A 16,140-nucleotide genomic window follows, 5' to 3' on the forward strand; every position below is an offset into this window, starting at 1 on the left:
TTTAATGAATGTTTTCCCAGCGGTCCAAGTGAATGTCCTTGACATGGAGACTGTGGGTGACTGGGCCAAGTTCTCAGTTAATGTGGTGTCTGTGTACAAGAGCCGGGGTGAGCCTTTGAAGCGAGGTGACAACATCCTGTGGGTGCACATGAAGGACCTGGCCTGCAAATGTCCAAAGATCCAGATGAGCAAACGATTCTTGGTGATGGGTGGTAGCGATGGTGGAACGGGCCCAGGGGCGGGTCCAGGGGTCGGGCCTGGAGGTGGAGCCAGCAGTCCAGGGGCGGAGCGTGTGGGCCTGGTGGCTGATAAGAACAGCCTGGTGATCCAGTGGAGGGACGTTTGGACGAGACGTCTGAGGAAGTTCCAGCGCAAAGAGAAGAAGGGGAAGTGCAGCAAGGCATGATGGGAAAGCAGTATTCATCCCTACCTCTTTCCATTCCCAGCCTTCATGAACCCTGGCCCTGTGACCCTCCCTTCCCCTTCCCCTGAAGCCTTGCTCCTCCTCATCGCAAGAACACTGCGCATTAAAAAGACTGCATGTACCCTCCCTGTTTTAAGGACCACATTTTGTGTATATTGTATAATTATTTTCATTTTTATTTTTCATGATTTGTCATTGTCACGTGTCTTTTTGTCCATTGGTTTGCCTTAAAAAGGGACCATTAAAAAGGGTATGAAGTGTAGACAAAAGCAGACGCCATCCCGTACTTCACTGACGACAGCGGTAATGTCCACTCATCCCCCAACCCCCAGACTCCTCCTGCCAACACTGACCACTTCCTACCACTTTGTTTCAGTTGTCACATACACTATCAGTGCTCACAGCTCATATATTCACTTCTGAGGATTGTATTCAACAGTGTTTGTTACTTCAGAGACTGACTAATATCAGCAACAAGACAAGCTGCACACTCTCAGCTTGGCTGCCTCATGTTTCACTGTTGAAACAAACTCAACTTGGATCAGCATGAGCTAGTGCACCTGAAAACCTTTTCAACATTCACTGGCAAAGTGTTCATAAAAATGGGCCTACTTGCTTCAGGTCTTTGCAGTAACTTCATCAGGCAGTATCTAAAAAAACTCTTGTCCTGTGAGGAACCAAGGGCTCCATTTGCAGGGACATTTGCACAGCAAACCTCGCCACCAGTCTCACCATCACTGCTGCTGCACAAGACAGCACTAACCGAATAAACTGCTCTTGCAAGCTCTTATATCAAGTATTTGATGCCACTGCTCATAAGAGTCCATACTCCTCGTGGTTATTTGTTATCTCATCCATCCATATCCTTATTACACGTACCATATATACTGTCGCTTCATTTGTGCTGAACAAAGCCTGCTGGCATGTATGAGTCACATTCCAGGACTCTCAAGCTGTGCGTCTAGTCCCTCTCATGAGTAGTTTATAAAGTCATGCATCATCATCATGACTCATTGTCAATTTTTTGGAAGAAAGATTGAGCATTGTGGACAAATGGCTGGAATTTCAGAACAATACCAATATTTCCAAGGAGACTTTTTTTGTTTTATGGGTAATGTGCTCCGCTGGGTAGTGGCCATCCAGATGTTGTGTGGCCACTGTCATTTCTTTGTCTTTAAATGTCTGAACATTTTTCTGATGTCTAGCGACTGGCAGACTTTTGTTTGCCAAAATAAGAGATTGATACACAAGTTCCTTTTCATGCAGTAAAAAGAAAACAAAGCCAGATAAACAACATGGTTGTGTTTTCCTCCAGTATATTTTGACTAAATGAATGAGGCTGGAAAGTTTTTCTGCTCACTGATTGTATTATGACATGAGAGGATCATATTTCATTCCTCATGTGCTTTGTTATGTTTGCATGTTTGTGGTTTTTGCTGGTCCATCAAAACCTTACAGTTAGCAGAGCAAGAACTAAACCACTATGATCGTTGAGATACAAAGGAAAACATCCCAACTCATCTTCCTCAACGTACTAACACAGACACAGTCCCTGTCATCCTGTGCCAAATAAGCATAGTCAGTTTTTAAATTCAATTAAGAGACTATGAAAGTTGGGACCAACCAAAACCACAGAAAGACCCGTCTGGTTGCTCTCAAGCTTTTTATCTGCCTGTAAAGCGCATTACAATTTATTTAAATAGAGTACAAGATAAACACACAGTTTTGAGGGGCACATCAAGCAAGCGTAGCAGTGAGTGTGCCGACAGGCATGTCATGCTAGCTAGTGGTTACGCTCCTCTGGTTGCGGTGGTATGTTTGGTTTGTCATTCCTCCAAAAGTGTCTCTCTGCTCTTTTCTCTGTGTCAGCCACCACCCTCCCCACACTCCTTTTATTTTAACCCATTTTGCATGTTTTGCATTGAGTGTCATAGATAAGTGACCGCACAGACTGAGGCTGGCAAAGCTCCTCAGTGCTGTACTGTACTGCGCTGTAGTTCTTGTTTTCACGTCTTAAGAATGTATGTCAAACTGTGAAAAACTTACTCACACAAGTGTATGGTCTGATTGTGTTAATGAAATAATGTCACCAAGCCTAAGAATCTGGACACCATGACAACTGTTGCTATTAGAAACCATGAGTTAGATTTTGTTCAGATGATCTGTGTGTCTTTTGACGCCCTAATAATCCAGTCCAAAAACAAAATGTAACCAAAATGAGTTTTCACCTACTCTGATTTCTGTTGTGCACAAAAAAAGAAAAGAGAGAGAGGAAAAAAAGTGCTGTAGTTTTGACAGCTCTGTGCACAGGGTGCAATTCCCACCGATGGTATTTTGCAAAAATGCAAAACCAAACAGTCAATTATTAGTGTGCTGGCTGCTTTGTCAGGTGGTGTCAGTAGCACCAGTCTCTGCGCTCTGGTATGTGAGTATGGCGTGACAAAATATGATGGATGTTCGAATTGCGTGCCCATGAGGCCTCTGCAGTGCTCAACTTAAGCGCCCATCACACTCATCAAGTGTGATAGCATCCCTGATTGACTCTCCACTTTGTATCTCATGTACAAAGAAATGTACAAAAGCCTTCTTAACTTCCTATTGGCTCTCTGCTTTCCTCATCCTAAGTGCCCACTCTGGATGTTGTAATAAAGATAAGCATTCGGAGTGAGCCTGTTGTTGTCATGGGGACATAGCCTTTTTAGCGAGCCTCATAGCAAGAGCTGCCCTGTTGTTTTACGTTAATAAACCCAGCAGCTTCTAAGTGGAAGTGAGGCCATAACTGCTTTGCTTTATTTCCTCCCTTTGCAGTGTTTATAGCATTCACAGGTGTGTCTGTCTAATTAACCTAGGTGTGTAAACAAGTGACACATACATGGCCTGAAAGAGCAGTCAGTGCAGAGAGCTCTCCTCTGAAAGGTGAAGCTTTGGGGGGGATAGCCTATCATAAAGTGTCGTTTCCATTTTTCTGATCTGGTTCCCATGTTTTGTTTTGTTTTTTTTCTGTTTCACTTCTGTCTGTACCTGGCCTTGACACGATTTTAATGTTGTAAATATGAACTGAACTGCCTCTTCCATTTATGTTCTTCTTGTCAAGTCTCACTCGGCCCGGGATGGCTCACGTGTATGGATGTACAAACCAGATGAAGTTATATGGATGTAGAAACCAGAAACATATGCTTTTGTGATCACGACCAGAAGATGTGGTTCAGATATTACACAGAATGTATTCCTTTTGGTTTTATGTTGTTTCCAGACAACAGCCGCCCAACTGTAAATGACTGAGGAGAATGGAGTTAAAAAAAGGAACGAAAAAATGTGACACGGGCTGATTTCACACTCTGCTTTCCCCATAGAGGTACAAACAGGAACGTCCACCACAGCCCATCACCTTCTGTTATTTTAATGCGCTGTGAATCATGGTTCACTCGCACACAAAACTGTCCACCAACCTGACCCACCAAAGGGGCTCTTCCCTTAGTTCAGCCCTGCTCTTCACTTCTGTTATATCAGAATCTTATTTGTACATTTTCCTCTGAGGCAATGAACCACTGACTTTTTAATCTAAATGATCAAAAATAAATTATTAGTTAATGAGCTGTGTGTTGTGTTGATCGTCTCTGTGTAATTGCGGTCATTAGCCTGAGCTGCAGAAATATCTAATGTGTGTGTGTTACTTATTGGAAAGTATGCTGACATGCAGCTCTGGTGTGTTTCCACTCACAGAGCCTGCACTTATCTTTGATGGGGGGTTGGAGGGGTGGCATAGGGGCTAGTGGGTATATCGGCTCCTCTCCTGTATGAACAGAGCTCTGTAAATAAACACTGAGGCACACACACATGTGTACCTTACCTCTGAGGAAATCCAACTACAGAGTCAGGTCCAACGCAGGAAACTCCTTCCTCTCTTCCCCCTGCATCTCACTTACAGTCTCCTCTCTCCTTGTCTCCCCACCCTCTAACCAAACAGGCCAGCTCCATCCATCCTCCTGAAGGTAAATTACAGGAAAGCGACCATTTATCATCATTCTCCCCAGGCAAGACCATCAAGGCTTTGAGAGTAGAAATTGGTAAGATTGACTGCACACACACACAAACACACTCGCACACTATGACATATGTCTGCATGAAACACATCCACCCAAGACATCCTGGCCTCCCATCAGCTTGCCATTCCTGTCCAGTTCCCACTGCACCATGAGAGTTTAATGGCCTGCAACCAAAACTGACAGGAGAAATCCAGATTAATGGACCTACATGAGATTCAGCTTCAGAAACAGTCACCACAGAGCTCAGTCTGGAGATCCCACTCCCCTTTATGTTGATTGCAAGACTGATTAAAATGTGTATTTGTCGTATCAGAGACGCGCTCTTGATTTTGCCAGTCATGATGTTGTAATGCAGGTTGAAGCTGATATAAACCTCAATTTCCCTTTTTAATCCTCTAATAGTATCACTTGGGCTTTCTTCATGTCTGTGCTCCAGGCTTGACACACTTTGGCTCTTGCGTTGATTGCGTGTGATGCCTAAATATAACATATGTGACACCATCATGTGTCTGTCCTCTTATGTGGTACAACCGCTCGATGCAAATTCATAAATGTTTGAATCTGGACTGAAGTCTTTCTATTTCCAAAGTCTCTCTAACCAAGGAGCCACATTTCCATTCATGCTTCTTCCACCGTAAATGTATCATTAGACATATAAGACAGGCTACCCACTGTTTTGGTTGGAAGTGTACTTCTGCACTAGAAGATCAACAACCAGTTTTGAACATTTCGAACCCCCCTTTTCCACTTTGATAAAGTATTTTTGGTGGTAACGTACTGTAGGAGGATTTGCAGGTCTTTGGACCAGTTGTTAGTTTCAACTATATTGAATTTGATCAAGAAAGTTTCATAAGTTAATGTACGACTAACTTCTCTCGTTCATGGTGTGTCAAGAAATCTGGAGAGTGACTGGTTAGTAAGAGAACCGCTGCCTAAAGTACTGGAAAAGAGCAAAGTGAATCTGGCCAAATAACCCCCACAACCCCAACTACCTAAGGAAGCTATCTGATACACACACACATCCACACAAGCACACACCACCCAGCGGCAGGCAAGGGGCGGGTGGTGGTGGGGAGGGTGGGGAGGGTGGGGGGGGGGGGGGGGGGGTACCAGTCATGCTTTCATAAGCTGCCAAAGCGGCTTCATTGGCTTTAAACGGAGCCTCATTACCACCATACCTCAAAGCTCAACAACGGCATTTTCCAGCATAGTGTGTGTGTGTGTGTGTGTGTGCGCGCGTGTGCAAGTCTGTTGCGTAAATCTACTCTTTTCCCCAATGTGCTTTTTTTTTTTTTTTTTTTTACTTTTTGCCACATTCACGACTTTCCATTATAATGATCTCTATGACTTATTTTCCTTTTTTCCCCACCTCTCTTCCCTCAGAGACAATGAATGTATGTGTGAATATCTGCATGTATCTGTGAACACTCACGTATGCTTGTCTGGGAGTTTTTGAATGTGTGTGGGTCACCAAATACTAACCCCCTTGAAAACCGCAAAAAATGTGGCAAGAAATCTGTGTGGACCAAGATCATAAATATTCAGTGGTGAAGGTCTGATCTGTTTCTCTCTCTCCGTCTCTGTGCTGCATGTCTTTTCTCTGAGTGAAACCAGCTGTCGTCTGAAGAGACACCACTCCCTCTGGAACTGACAGCATGCGTGACAATGAACGCACCTCTGCTTGCACATCTGTCATCTTTCAGTCTCTCCATCTTTCCATTAAAAAAAAAAAAATCACAGTTCATTATGGCGAAGGAAACATTTTCTACTTGCTCTTTCATTCAATGCAATCTTTTAGCCTGCAATTGGGCCAATTACATCCATGATACTCATGGACAATTTTCCAGACACAAACAGACAGTGTCGGGGATTGTAGGGGGCTGCTGTTGCACAAAACTGGGATTCAGTGTTCCTTTGTTGCTCTTTTCTATTGGAGAAGCAAACTTTATTGGGCCATTGAGTGATTGAAAATGAATGAGAAGTAGGGGGTAATTTAAAACCAGTGTGGTCCCTGATAGGAGCATTTTGCAGCACAAGCCTGCTCCTAATCCACCCCTCAGCTTTGTCTTTGATTGGGTACTGTTGAAAATAGGGATGAGTCTTCCTCTTCAAAGCTTGTAACATAAGAGGAATGTGTGTGTGTGTGTGTGCAGTTTATATGTTAAGGTCATCACAAAAAGTGGATTGTGTGCAGATGGACAAATAGAAATTACACTGGTAAATTCCACATAAGCTCTCTGTGAGTTGTCTTGCTTATTATGCAATGTTTTAATAGCTTTAGGCCCAAGTAATTATTAAACTTTTACTTCAGCATACATGCATTCACTTTAATTATGTATAAAAAAAAACCTTTCAGTAAGTTACAGTGTTGTCTTTGGCGACCAGTACTATATCTGTCGAGGTTGGCTACCTCAGGATCAAGCCTGGGGCAAGTATTTCGGTTAGGGATAAAGATTGGATACAGAGAGTTTCTTCGCTTTGATTTTGCCAAAGCCAGTGGAGAAAGAAAAGTCAAAAAGATCATTCAGATGGGCTGAATGATGGATGGAGAGGACTCACTTTGGTCAGTGGCTACATATATGATCGAGGGTCGATGAATCACCTCTACAGAACGTGCACTTCATCAAACCAGATTATCTGGAAAGTAATCATGAGAAAATAATCAAAGAGCAGCACACGATGAGTCCTAAGTTTTACAGGAAAAATGTGTTCTGAATTAAATAATTTCAGGGAGCACAAGTCATTCATATTTTACAAGTGATGACAGATTGATTGGTGAAAATGTGCCATTTGAGGAGTATCGTGTGGATTTGGCTTTGAGTTGCAGTAGTTGTCTCTGCCAAACATTTGATGACATATGAATAATTCAGTGGTGAACCAGGGGGCAGTGTTTAAAATAAATCTGAGTCATTTTTGGAGTATATGTTGTATACAAAGTTCCTTTATAAATGGACATAGAGAAAAGTGCTTTTTTGTAGTCCTCTAAAGAGGAATGGTGCTGACAATATGTCTTTAACCCTTTCTCAAAAAATATGTATCTGGACAGAGTTTAATCTCAGATAAATCCCAGGTTCAATAATTTTTCCAGTCAAAACGCAGTTGGACTTCCTTTTTGGATCAAAATCTGCTTAAAATGTATATATTTTTATAGCTACATCTTTTCTGTTCTCTTCAGTCCTCTCTTTGTCTCCCATGAAAAGGGGATTTAGTAAGAATACTCCTTTATCCTCAAAGCTCAGGTCCTCTTTCAGCATTACACCCCCAGCAATACTGTCCCATACTGCATTAGCATGGGCCAATAAATAAACTCTACAATACATTTTAGGCCCCATCTGCTGGCATTTATCACCAACTTCCCCTGCCCCTGCGCTGATATCCAGTCTACATTAACTGCCCTAATTTGTCTGCCAAAGCCCACTCTGATTGCTACCATGTGATCCTATGTGAAAAGTGAGGGATGTCTACTTATCTGTGGAGATGGAGAGAAACAGAGGAGGAGGTCAAAACAAGGGAGGGCAACTAGGGTATGAGAAAATAAGGAGGTAGAAAGGGGAAAGGAAAGTATTTAGAGAATGACATGAAGAATAAAGACCACATGACAGCAGGAGACAAGATGGGAAGCGTGGGCAGCGGTTAAGAATGTGTAAAAGCTCACCCATGTGGTTTTGGGAAGACAGACATTTCCCTCCAGAGATAACTTAGACAGCAATGAGTCCAAGTTGAAGCGACGTCCGACTCCACAGTTCAATGGGGCCTTTGCCCTCACACTCCGACCAGTGAAAAAGCTGCTCCTTTTTTTTCTTTAATACATTTCTAAAGCCACTTTCCATGCCAGTGGGAATAGTGGCCATGTTTCAGACAAGTGGAAAACTGGTGCTCAGATAAGCTTCAGGGCACATCTTGTAAGTAGTCATGCACAGTCATGTAAACTAACAAGATTAAATAAAGAGCAGCATATTGTCTTCCAAAAGCTCGACTTCATTTGGTTTCATATTAGCTCCTTGAGGCAGGGGGTATGTTTGTGACATGTTGTCCAACCATAAATTTGAGCAGAAGGAATTTATTTCTTCTTTGATTAACCAAATCCAAAAATAGATGAGAGCCTGCTCTCAAAAGAGACTGTAATTGCATGCAAATGGAAATTATGGACAGTATCTATCAGTATTTTTGTTGTTAGATTTGGTTTTGCATGAAACCTGAGTCAGGACTCCACTGCCAGGAATTCTGTGAATCTGTATTTTAGCTCAACAGTGTAGGTTTACTTCATATTCTCAACGGAAAGCATGCATAATCTGTAATATGATCACATTCAAACATTCATTAGTTAGCCCAGGCTGTGCATGCAGCTGACTGGACGAAGTAAAAATGTGATTTGATGGAAACAGATGAAAAGTTAGAGGATCACCACGTATCATAATTCATCCTGAATGTACTCAGTGCCAGTGTCCATTACCCAAGTTGGCAATCGATCAATAATTATTGAGACACACTCAAAACTGCAATTTACAAACTCATTTCCTAAAGGAAATATCAGGGATATTCACAAGTTATTAGAATCTATCCTCTGAAAATCCCATGCTATTTCACCCAGTAGTGTAATGGGAGCATTAAATAATTCCTATTTCCTGGGTGTGAATGGGTTTTCAGATTCTGTCAGGCACTTACTTGTCAAGCAAATTACTCGTGTCACTTTAAGTTGAATTATACTACGCATAGACAGCATTTCCCCAGTACATTGGCATCAACAAATCTAAGACCCATGTGTCGTATAGTCATAAAAAAGGATGAGTGAAGTTCCCCACAGGCAGCAGCCTGCACTCAGCTCCCTCCATTAGGCCTCTGCTGGTGTGACTTGGCCTCAGCTGCTCATCCATGGAGAGACGTACTGTTGGCATTTGGACCATTACCATTACTCCTCCAACCAGTCAAATTCTGCCATGGATGCTTGCTTTTATATATGTTGATGTAATATATAAAATTGTAGGTGAGCAAAGGACTTGATCCATGTTGTGTTTGACATCCAATCACTCACTCCCCTTATAAAATCTTGTCATTTTCAGACTTGGTAGCTATTAAAAACTGGTGTCAAACTGTGCTGCTGTATCTGACAATGAGCACGCAGTCGTTTCAGCACAGAATCATAGAGATGGTATCAAACCAAAAAACGATTCCTTTAAACAAATTCAACCCCCCCAAAAGGAATTATACGGGTAAGATTTTAGAGAGGATATTTTGAAGGAGAATGTAGAAGGACGCCCTCCCCCCTCATCCACCAGAGCAAGTTCTGGACAACCAGGGCCTTGTGTCTGCCAGGGAAAGCAGGAATCAGGCTCTTGGTTCAACAACACAGGCACCTGTGAAAATATAGGCAGCACACCATGTATCAAACCAAATAAACTCACCTTGGCCCAAAGTGAGGGCATGCTCTGATGACAGATGCCAATCGACAGCCGCGCCTATAGGCCAATAAAACACCTCGCCAGTATAATGAGACAAGATCATGGCATAGAGGCTTCATTTGTGTTTTATTTTCTGCATTCGGACTCGGGTCTGCAGAAAACGGAGAGCCACTGGTAGCAAAACAAGAATGACTGTTAAACTGCAGGAAGTGATCTGGATGGAAAAACAAGCATGTAGTGGCTGCCCCCTTTGACATGACATGTCAGGAAAAACATAAGCAGTTGCAAAACACCAAAACACAATAAAACCTTGAGGCTGCAATCAGTCACTTTTAATAAAAGCAAATTCCTATGAGTGTATGTCACAGTTCAGTGGCTAGCAGAGCCGTGCATGGTGGCATGGTGCTGTAAAACCAAAGGAAACCACACTTCCTGTCCTCTACTCCTGTTTCCTGAGTGGTAATTGCTGGTGCCAAGCTATGGCCAAGGCAGTACAACCAGTGGTAGGACCAGGCCACAAAATAAGAAAGCCTGCACAATTTACCTTGGCACTCTAACCTCAGGCCGGCATTACCGGCCCCAACGGAGAGCATCAGTGGCTCAAATGCACACATGACATACTAGACATTCAGACAGAGCTAAGATCCATTCCTATTTCCTTTTCCTCCTGACAGACATAATATAAGAGTCATTGTTGCCAAGAAGTTGATGGGCTTTGGAGTTGTGCAGCATGTTGGCAAATTGTTACTTTCAAACATTCACTGGGAAAGGGAGGAAAAGGTACCTCATCACATAAACACGAATGAAAAAGGAAAAACAACCCATACCAGTGGCAAAGACCAGAAACTCTACAACAACTGGCTAAATACATGTAACCAGGAATAAAACAGAGACGAGACGCATCAGCATTGCGTGCAAAAGGCTAAAGAACACACAGACTATAAAGTCATAGATAATACTGACTTCATGATCTCCAACGTGTAAAGAATGTAATTTTTCCATATTTTCACTGGGCAAAACTGATAATGAGTTTCTGATGTCTGTTGATGTGAGGCTCTTAATGTGAATTCCATACTATTTGGACACGCTTCAACAATTCAAGCAAACAAAGAACAAGCATCTCAGCCATATAAAAGGAGAAATGCAGGTGTTCAAATCTCACCAGGCAATAAAAGAGCAATGATATTCTGAGTTATGTGACTGTCAGTAAGGCAAAACAGAGAGGATCTTTGAGTTGTGCTCCACCTGAATGTGCACCTGTCAACTATCCAGAGATGGGGGGGGGAGACACCAAATCAGGATTGTCACAGAGCCAGATGTGCAACTTGTATTTTTTAAGAACTTCAGCAGACCCTGATGTAGTTTTATCTGCTTAATGAAACCAGCTCACAGATGATATAGAATCAATATTCTTCATCTTTCCCCACATTGTTTTCTTTTGGAACAGTGAAAACACTTCTTTTAGTGATTTGTATTTCACCCTCCTCCTTCAGCCAGCACACAGTCTCGCTTCACCTTTAGGTTCTATATGTTTTTGCTCTCAGGCCTGTTCTTTGAAAAGTCAACAGTGATGCTCTTATACGATGGCCTGTGTGTTTACACAGCCCACTGACACAAGCAAACCATTCTGCGGAGAGATGAAGCAGCTTTGCTCGTAATCAAAAACACAGGAGAACATAATGTGGCATCATGAAGAAACACTTAACTCCAAAATCCGACTTCATCCCCTCTGGTGCAGCAGTAAAAAACCTACAAATGACCGTTATCTTTAGGGTCCAAGCTCTCAGGTCTTCAGATCTGTTGGTCAGGGCGCGCAGAGGGGTACTGTGTGCCAGGGTGCCATGACAAAGCAAAGTTTATTATTTTAAGGCTGAGGTGAAGAGAGGGTTATTGGGGAAAAGGGGGGTGGGGGGTGGTGGCCGTACCACACAAAAAGCATGCATAATAACAACCAGGTGAAATGACTTCATAAGCTCAGAGGAATGCAACAGACTCATGAAGTCCCCGCTCCACCCCCGACCAATTACAAAATTAAAAACTGGAATTCAAAATACAACAGAATGGAACAAAGAGAAACACAAAAGAAAGAAGGAAGGGTTTTATTTATGTTCTCCTTGTTTAAAATGTTGAATTTGACCTTTACACATTGCCAAGATTATAATCACAGTAGAGCTAATAAACTTGCTTTCATAAAAGAAAATCGGCTTGTTTTAGGCACAGAAGACCATCGGCCTCTGGCAGCTCTCCTCATTTATTCCCCACACAGAACTCCTCTTAGTTCATTATTTATCTTTCATCAAGTATTGCTAATCAGTAGTCACTTAAGGCTGCCTTTTAGTGGGAGTCAATTACAAGACACCTTTTTGAAGAGCCCCTGAAGACCTGTTGGTTTGCGGTGTGAACAGCAGTATCACATTACACATCTAAAGTGAGCTGCTATAGGTTGACGGTCATTACAAGGTGTTGAGCTACAATATGGCTAACACCAGCCCTACAATAACCACTGTGGTTATGACTTTTCAGCGGTGGTTAGTGCAGCCTACTGTGGAGTTTGATCAAGTCAGGCACTTTGGAGTGAATTAACACTGACTTGCAGCAAATACTGTGTTACCTCAGATATAAAAGGACCTGAGGTCTGATAATTTGAAGCAGATTTGTGATGTGTTATCTGACATGCATGTTTGTTTTGTAGGGAGGTTTTAGCCAAAACATGGGTTTGGTGTGTTTAGAGAAACCAAAAATATGTGTTTTTCAAACTCTGACAATCTTACATCCATCATCTTAGAGAACTTTATATTTTTCCAAACCCCTCGGGGCAAACAAGTTCAACACTAAGTATAAACTCCCTTTCATGACATCTAGTCTTTCCTTATGACTCATCTTCTTCTATCACAATCAAACAGCATTGCAAAGGAATTAATCATTCAATCTATTTACCCCTTTCTTGAATGTTCAACGTTTTACTGCCCTTTTTTGGTGCTTAGTTGTGATTCTTCAAAAAAAAAAAGAAGAAGAAAATGAGTTGTATAAACACACAGCGTTACCCAGGTGACTGTCTTTATTATTTCTCAGGGTAATATATGCATCCTTTTATTTTCCCCATTCTTTTTTTTTTTAACTGCCAACATCTGGTTTTAATTAAGGGGCCATCTGGATACCCCCGCCTCATACGCCTCCGCCCCACCCCCCCCAAAAGATGGAGACTTACACATGTGCTCTCTTTTATACCTGAGAGTTTAAAGATGGTAGGTTATGAACAGTAAGAAGGGAGCACATTTAGGTTGGGTGTCTTTTATTCGGAGTCGAAGGCTCAAGAGTTTGAGTGGTGCAACACAATGTGGTGAAAATCTACAGACCTGGACTAGGTGCTTTTCAAAACAAATTTGTAAGGATGCTATTTCAAATAAATCAATTAAAGGACGTGGTTAAGTTATTTTAGCATATCCAACATTAGCCTTAAAAGCTACTTGGCAGGTTAGAAGAAATGTGTGAAAAGCAACCCATTTTTTAATCTATGATTTATTTTCTTTGATTTAAGTTGGAATGCTAATGAGCTAGCTTCTTGCCAACGCCTGCCTATTCTAATCCACAGTTGTCTGTCCTGAAGAAGAGCTGCTTACAGAACACATTAAAACCTTGTGCATTGTAAACTTAATGATGACTGAAGCTTTTGGCAAGACTCTTACATAAATAGCTGATGCAAATGCCAAAATTGGCTGCATAGCAAGAGTTCCTTTAAGAAATAAATTTTACCTCAGCGATTGTAGATTGTAAATTTGCTTTAGTAGCTTCACAGACGGCAGTTTTAGTACCGTTATTGTCAGCAGCGAATTTCTGTCCTTTATGTTTCTACTGCCAACAGCTGCCTCTTCACCTCCACTCCTTCTGCTCTGGCCAGCACGAAGATTATTATCGTCCTCTGTTTATTTGTCTTGACATCTTTTACCACCGTGCTTGCTGCTGCGTCTTTTTTTTTCCCCATGGTGAAGTGTGCAGTTCGGCTGCAGATGGCATGAACCTCCACCCCAGCTCACTGTTCCACCTCACAGTCCCATACATACAGTTGTGTTCAAAATAATAGCAGTCCAACATGAATAACCTGTTTTTGGTAGAAATTATATTACTGCATGGCAAATAATTTACCAGTTGCTGTAGTAGGGTCATAGAAAACCAACAGAGCCAACATTCATGATATGTATGCTCCTCAGTCTGTGTAATTGAATAATGAATTGAAGTTGCGTGTTCAAAAAAATAGCAGTGTGGAGTTCAATTAGTGAAGTCATTCAATCTGTGAAAAAACAGGTGTCAATCAGGTGGCCCTTATTTAAGGATGAAGCCAGCACATGTTGCTCATGCATTTCTCTCTGGAAACCTGAGAAAAATGGGTCGTTCCAGACATTGTTCAGAAGAAAAACGTACTTTGATTAAAATGTTGATTAATGAAGGGAAAACATACAAAGAAGTGCAGAAAATGATGGGTTGCTCAGCTAAAATGATCTCCAATGCTTTAAAATGGAAAGCAAAACCAGAGAGACGTGGAAGAAAACGGAAGACTACCATTCGAATGGATCGAAGAATAGCCAGAATGGTGAAAACTCAGCCAATGATCAGCTCCAGGATGATCAAAGACAGTCTGAAGTTACCTGTGAGTACTGTGACAATTAGAAGACGCCTGTGTGAAGCTAATCTATCAGCAAGAAGCCCCCGCAAAGTCCCACTGTTAAAAAAAAGACATGTGCTGAAGAGGATACAATTTGCCAAAGAACACATTGGCTGGCCAAAAGAGAAATGGAGAAACATTTTGTGGACGGATGAGAGTAAGATTGTTCTCTTTGGGTCTAAGGGCCGCAGACAGTTTGTCAGACGACCCCCAAACACTGAATTCAAGCCACAGTACACTCTGAAGACAGTGAAGCATGGTGGTGCAAGCATCATGATATGGGGATGTTTCTCTTACTATGGTGTCGGGCCTATTTATCGCATACCAGGGATCATGGATCAGTTTGGATACATCAAAATACTTGAAGAGGTCATGTTGCCTTATGCTGAAGAGGAAATGCCCTTGAAATGGGTGTTTCAACAAGACAACGACCCCAAACACACCAGTAAGCGAGCAGCTTCTTGGTTCCAGACCAACAAAATTAAAGTCATGGAGTGGCCAGCCCAATCCCCGGACCTTAATCCGATAGAAAACTTGTGGGGTGACATTAAAAATGCTGTTTCTGAGGCAAAACCAAGAAATACAGAGGAATTATGGAACGTTGTCAAATCATCCTGGGCTGGAATACCTGTTCACAGATGCCAGAAGTTGGTCGACTCCATGCAACACAGATGTAAAGCGGTTCTCAGAAACAGTGGCTATACAACTAAATATTAGTTTAGTGATTCATAGGAATGCTGAATCCTGGATATTTTTCAGTTTATACAGTAAATATTTGAGTTTGTAAAGTAAAATGCAGACACTGCTATTTTTTTGAACAGCCCAATGTTCATTTTTCTTCATTTTCTGTAAAGTGAGTAAAGAATTTCTGCTTTTTTCTTCATGTTTTGATTTAGAATATAATGTGCAGTGTCCCCAATGCATGGAAATTAAAACCATTATAAGGATTTTGGGCTTTACTCAATTTTTTAAACAGACTGCTATTATTTTGAACACAACTGTACCTGTGGCCTAGCCCAGCTGCAGCAGTACAAACATACAGAAATCCCACATTCCTATACACCCCGTCTGCCTGCTTAGCATCAGTGACTGGCTGTTGATTTGCTTCCATAATGGTGTGGCAATGTTAGCACAATATTAGATGATGTTGAAAGCAAAGGGAGTGTTTAGGCACGCTGCAGAATTAAAATCTGGCTTGAGTTCATATGGCTCATGTATAACCCGAAATTGCCGTATGAAGCATTGGAGAGAGACAAAACATTCATACAGTTTTCATACAATGCTGCAACATATTTTTTAGGCTAAAAAAAAGAAATTTATGACAAACAAGGGAATTCTAACGACTGGAAAAGATCGTGTCATGGGATCAAAAGCGTCAGAAACAAATATCAAATTGATTGTTTTGTCAGATAGTTTGGTTTGTTTTGATTTTGGATGGCGCAAATCATTTCTCATGTTAATGTCCACAACAGGTTTTCGCAACAGTTTTGTTTTCTATACTGATCTAAGTGATGCTTTGTATCATGTCACACGATAGAAATTGAGGTTTTATAACTAGCATAATCCCACTAAATGATGGGTTCCCCATTCTAAAGAACTATTTAGATTGTT

At 41.7% G+C, this 16,140-nt stretch overlaps 1 protein-coding gene across 3 annotated transcripts in view; it reads left to right on the forward strand.

The window, feature by feature from the left end:
- The window catches only part of ntn2 (netrin 2), a 41,213-nt gene extending 37,195 nt beyond the window's left edge, over positions 1-4,018 (forward strand). For all 3 annotated transcript variants that reach the window (XM_029528300.1, XM_029528298.1, XM_029528301.1), the window contains exon 7: positions 21-4,018. In XM_029528300.1, the coding sequence (XP_029384160.1) occupies positions 21-406 (386 nt within the window). In that variant the 3' untranslated portion in view covers positions 407-4,018. The remainder of the gene's footprint in view (positions 1-20) is intronic.
- Positions 4,019-16,140: the final 12,122 nt, after the last annotated feature.

This window comes from Echeneis naucrates, chromosome 19, assembly GCF_900963305.1.
Source record: "Echeneis naucrates chromosome 19, fEcheNa1.1, whole genome shotgun sequence".
NCBI lineage: Eukaryota > Metazoa > Chordata > Actinopteri > Carangiformes > Echeneidae > Echeneis > Echeneis naucrates.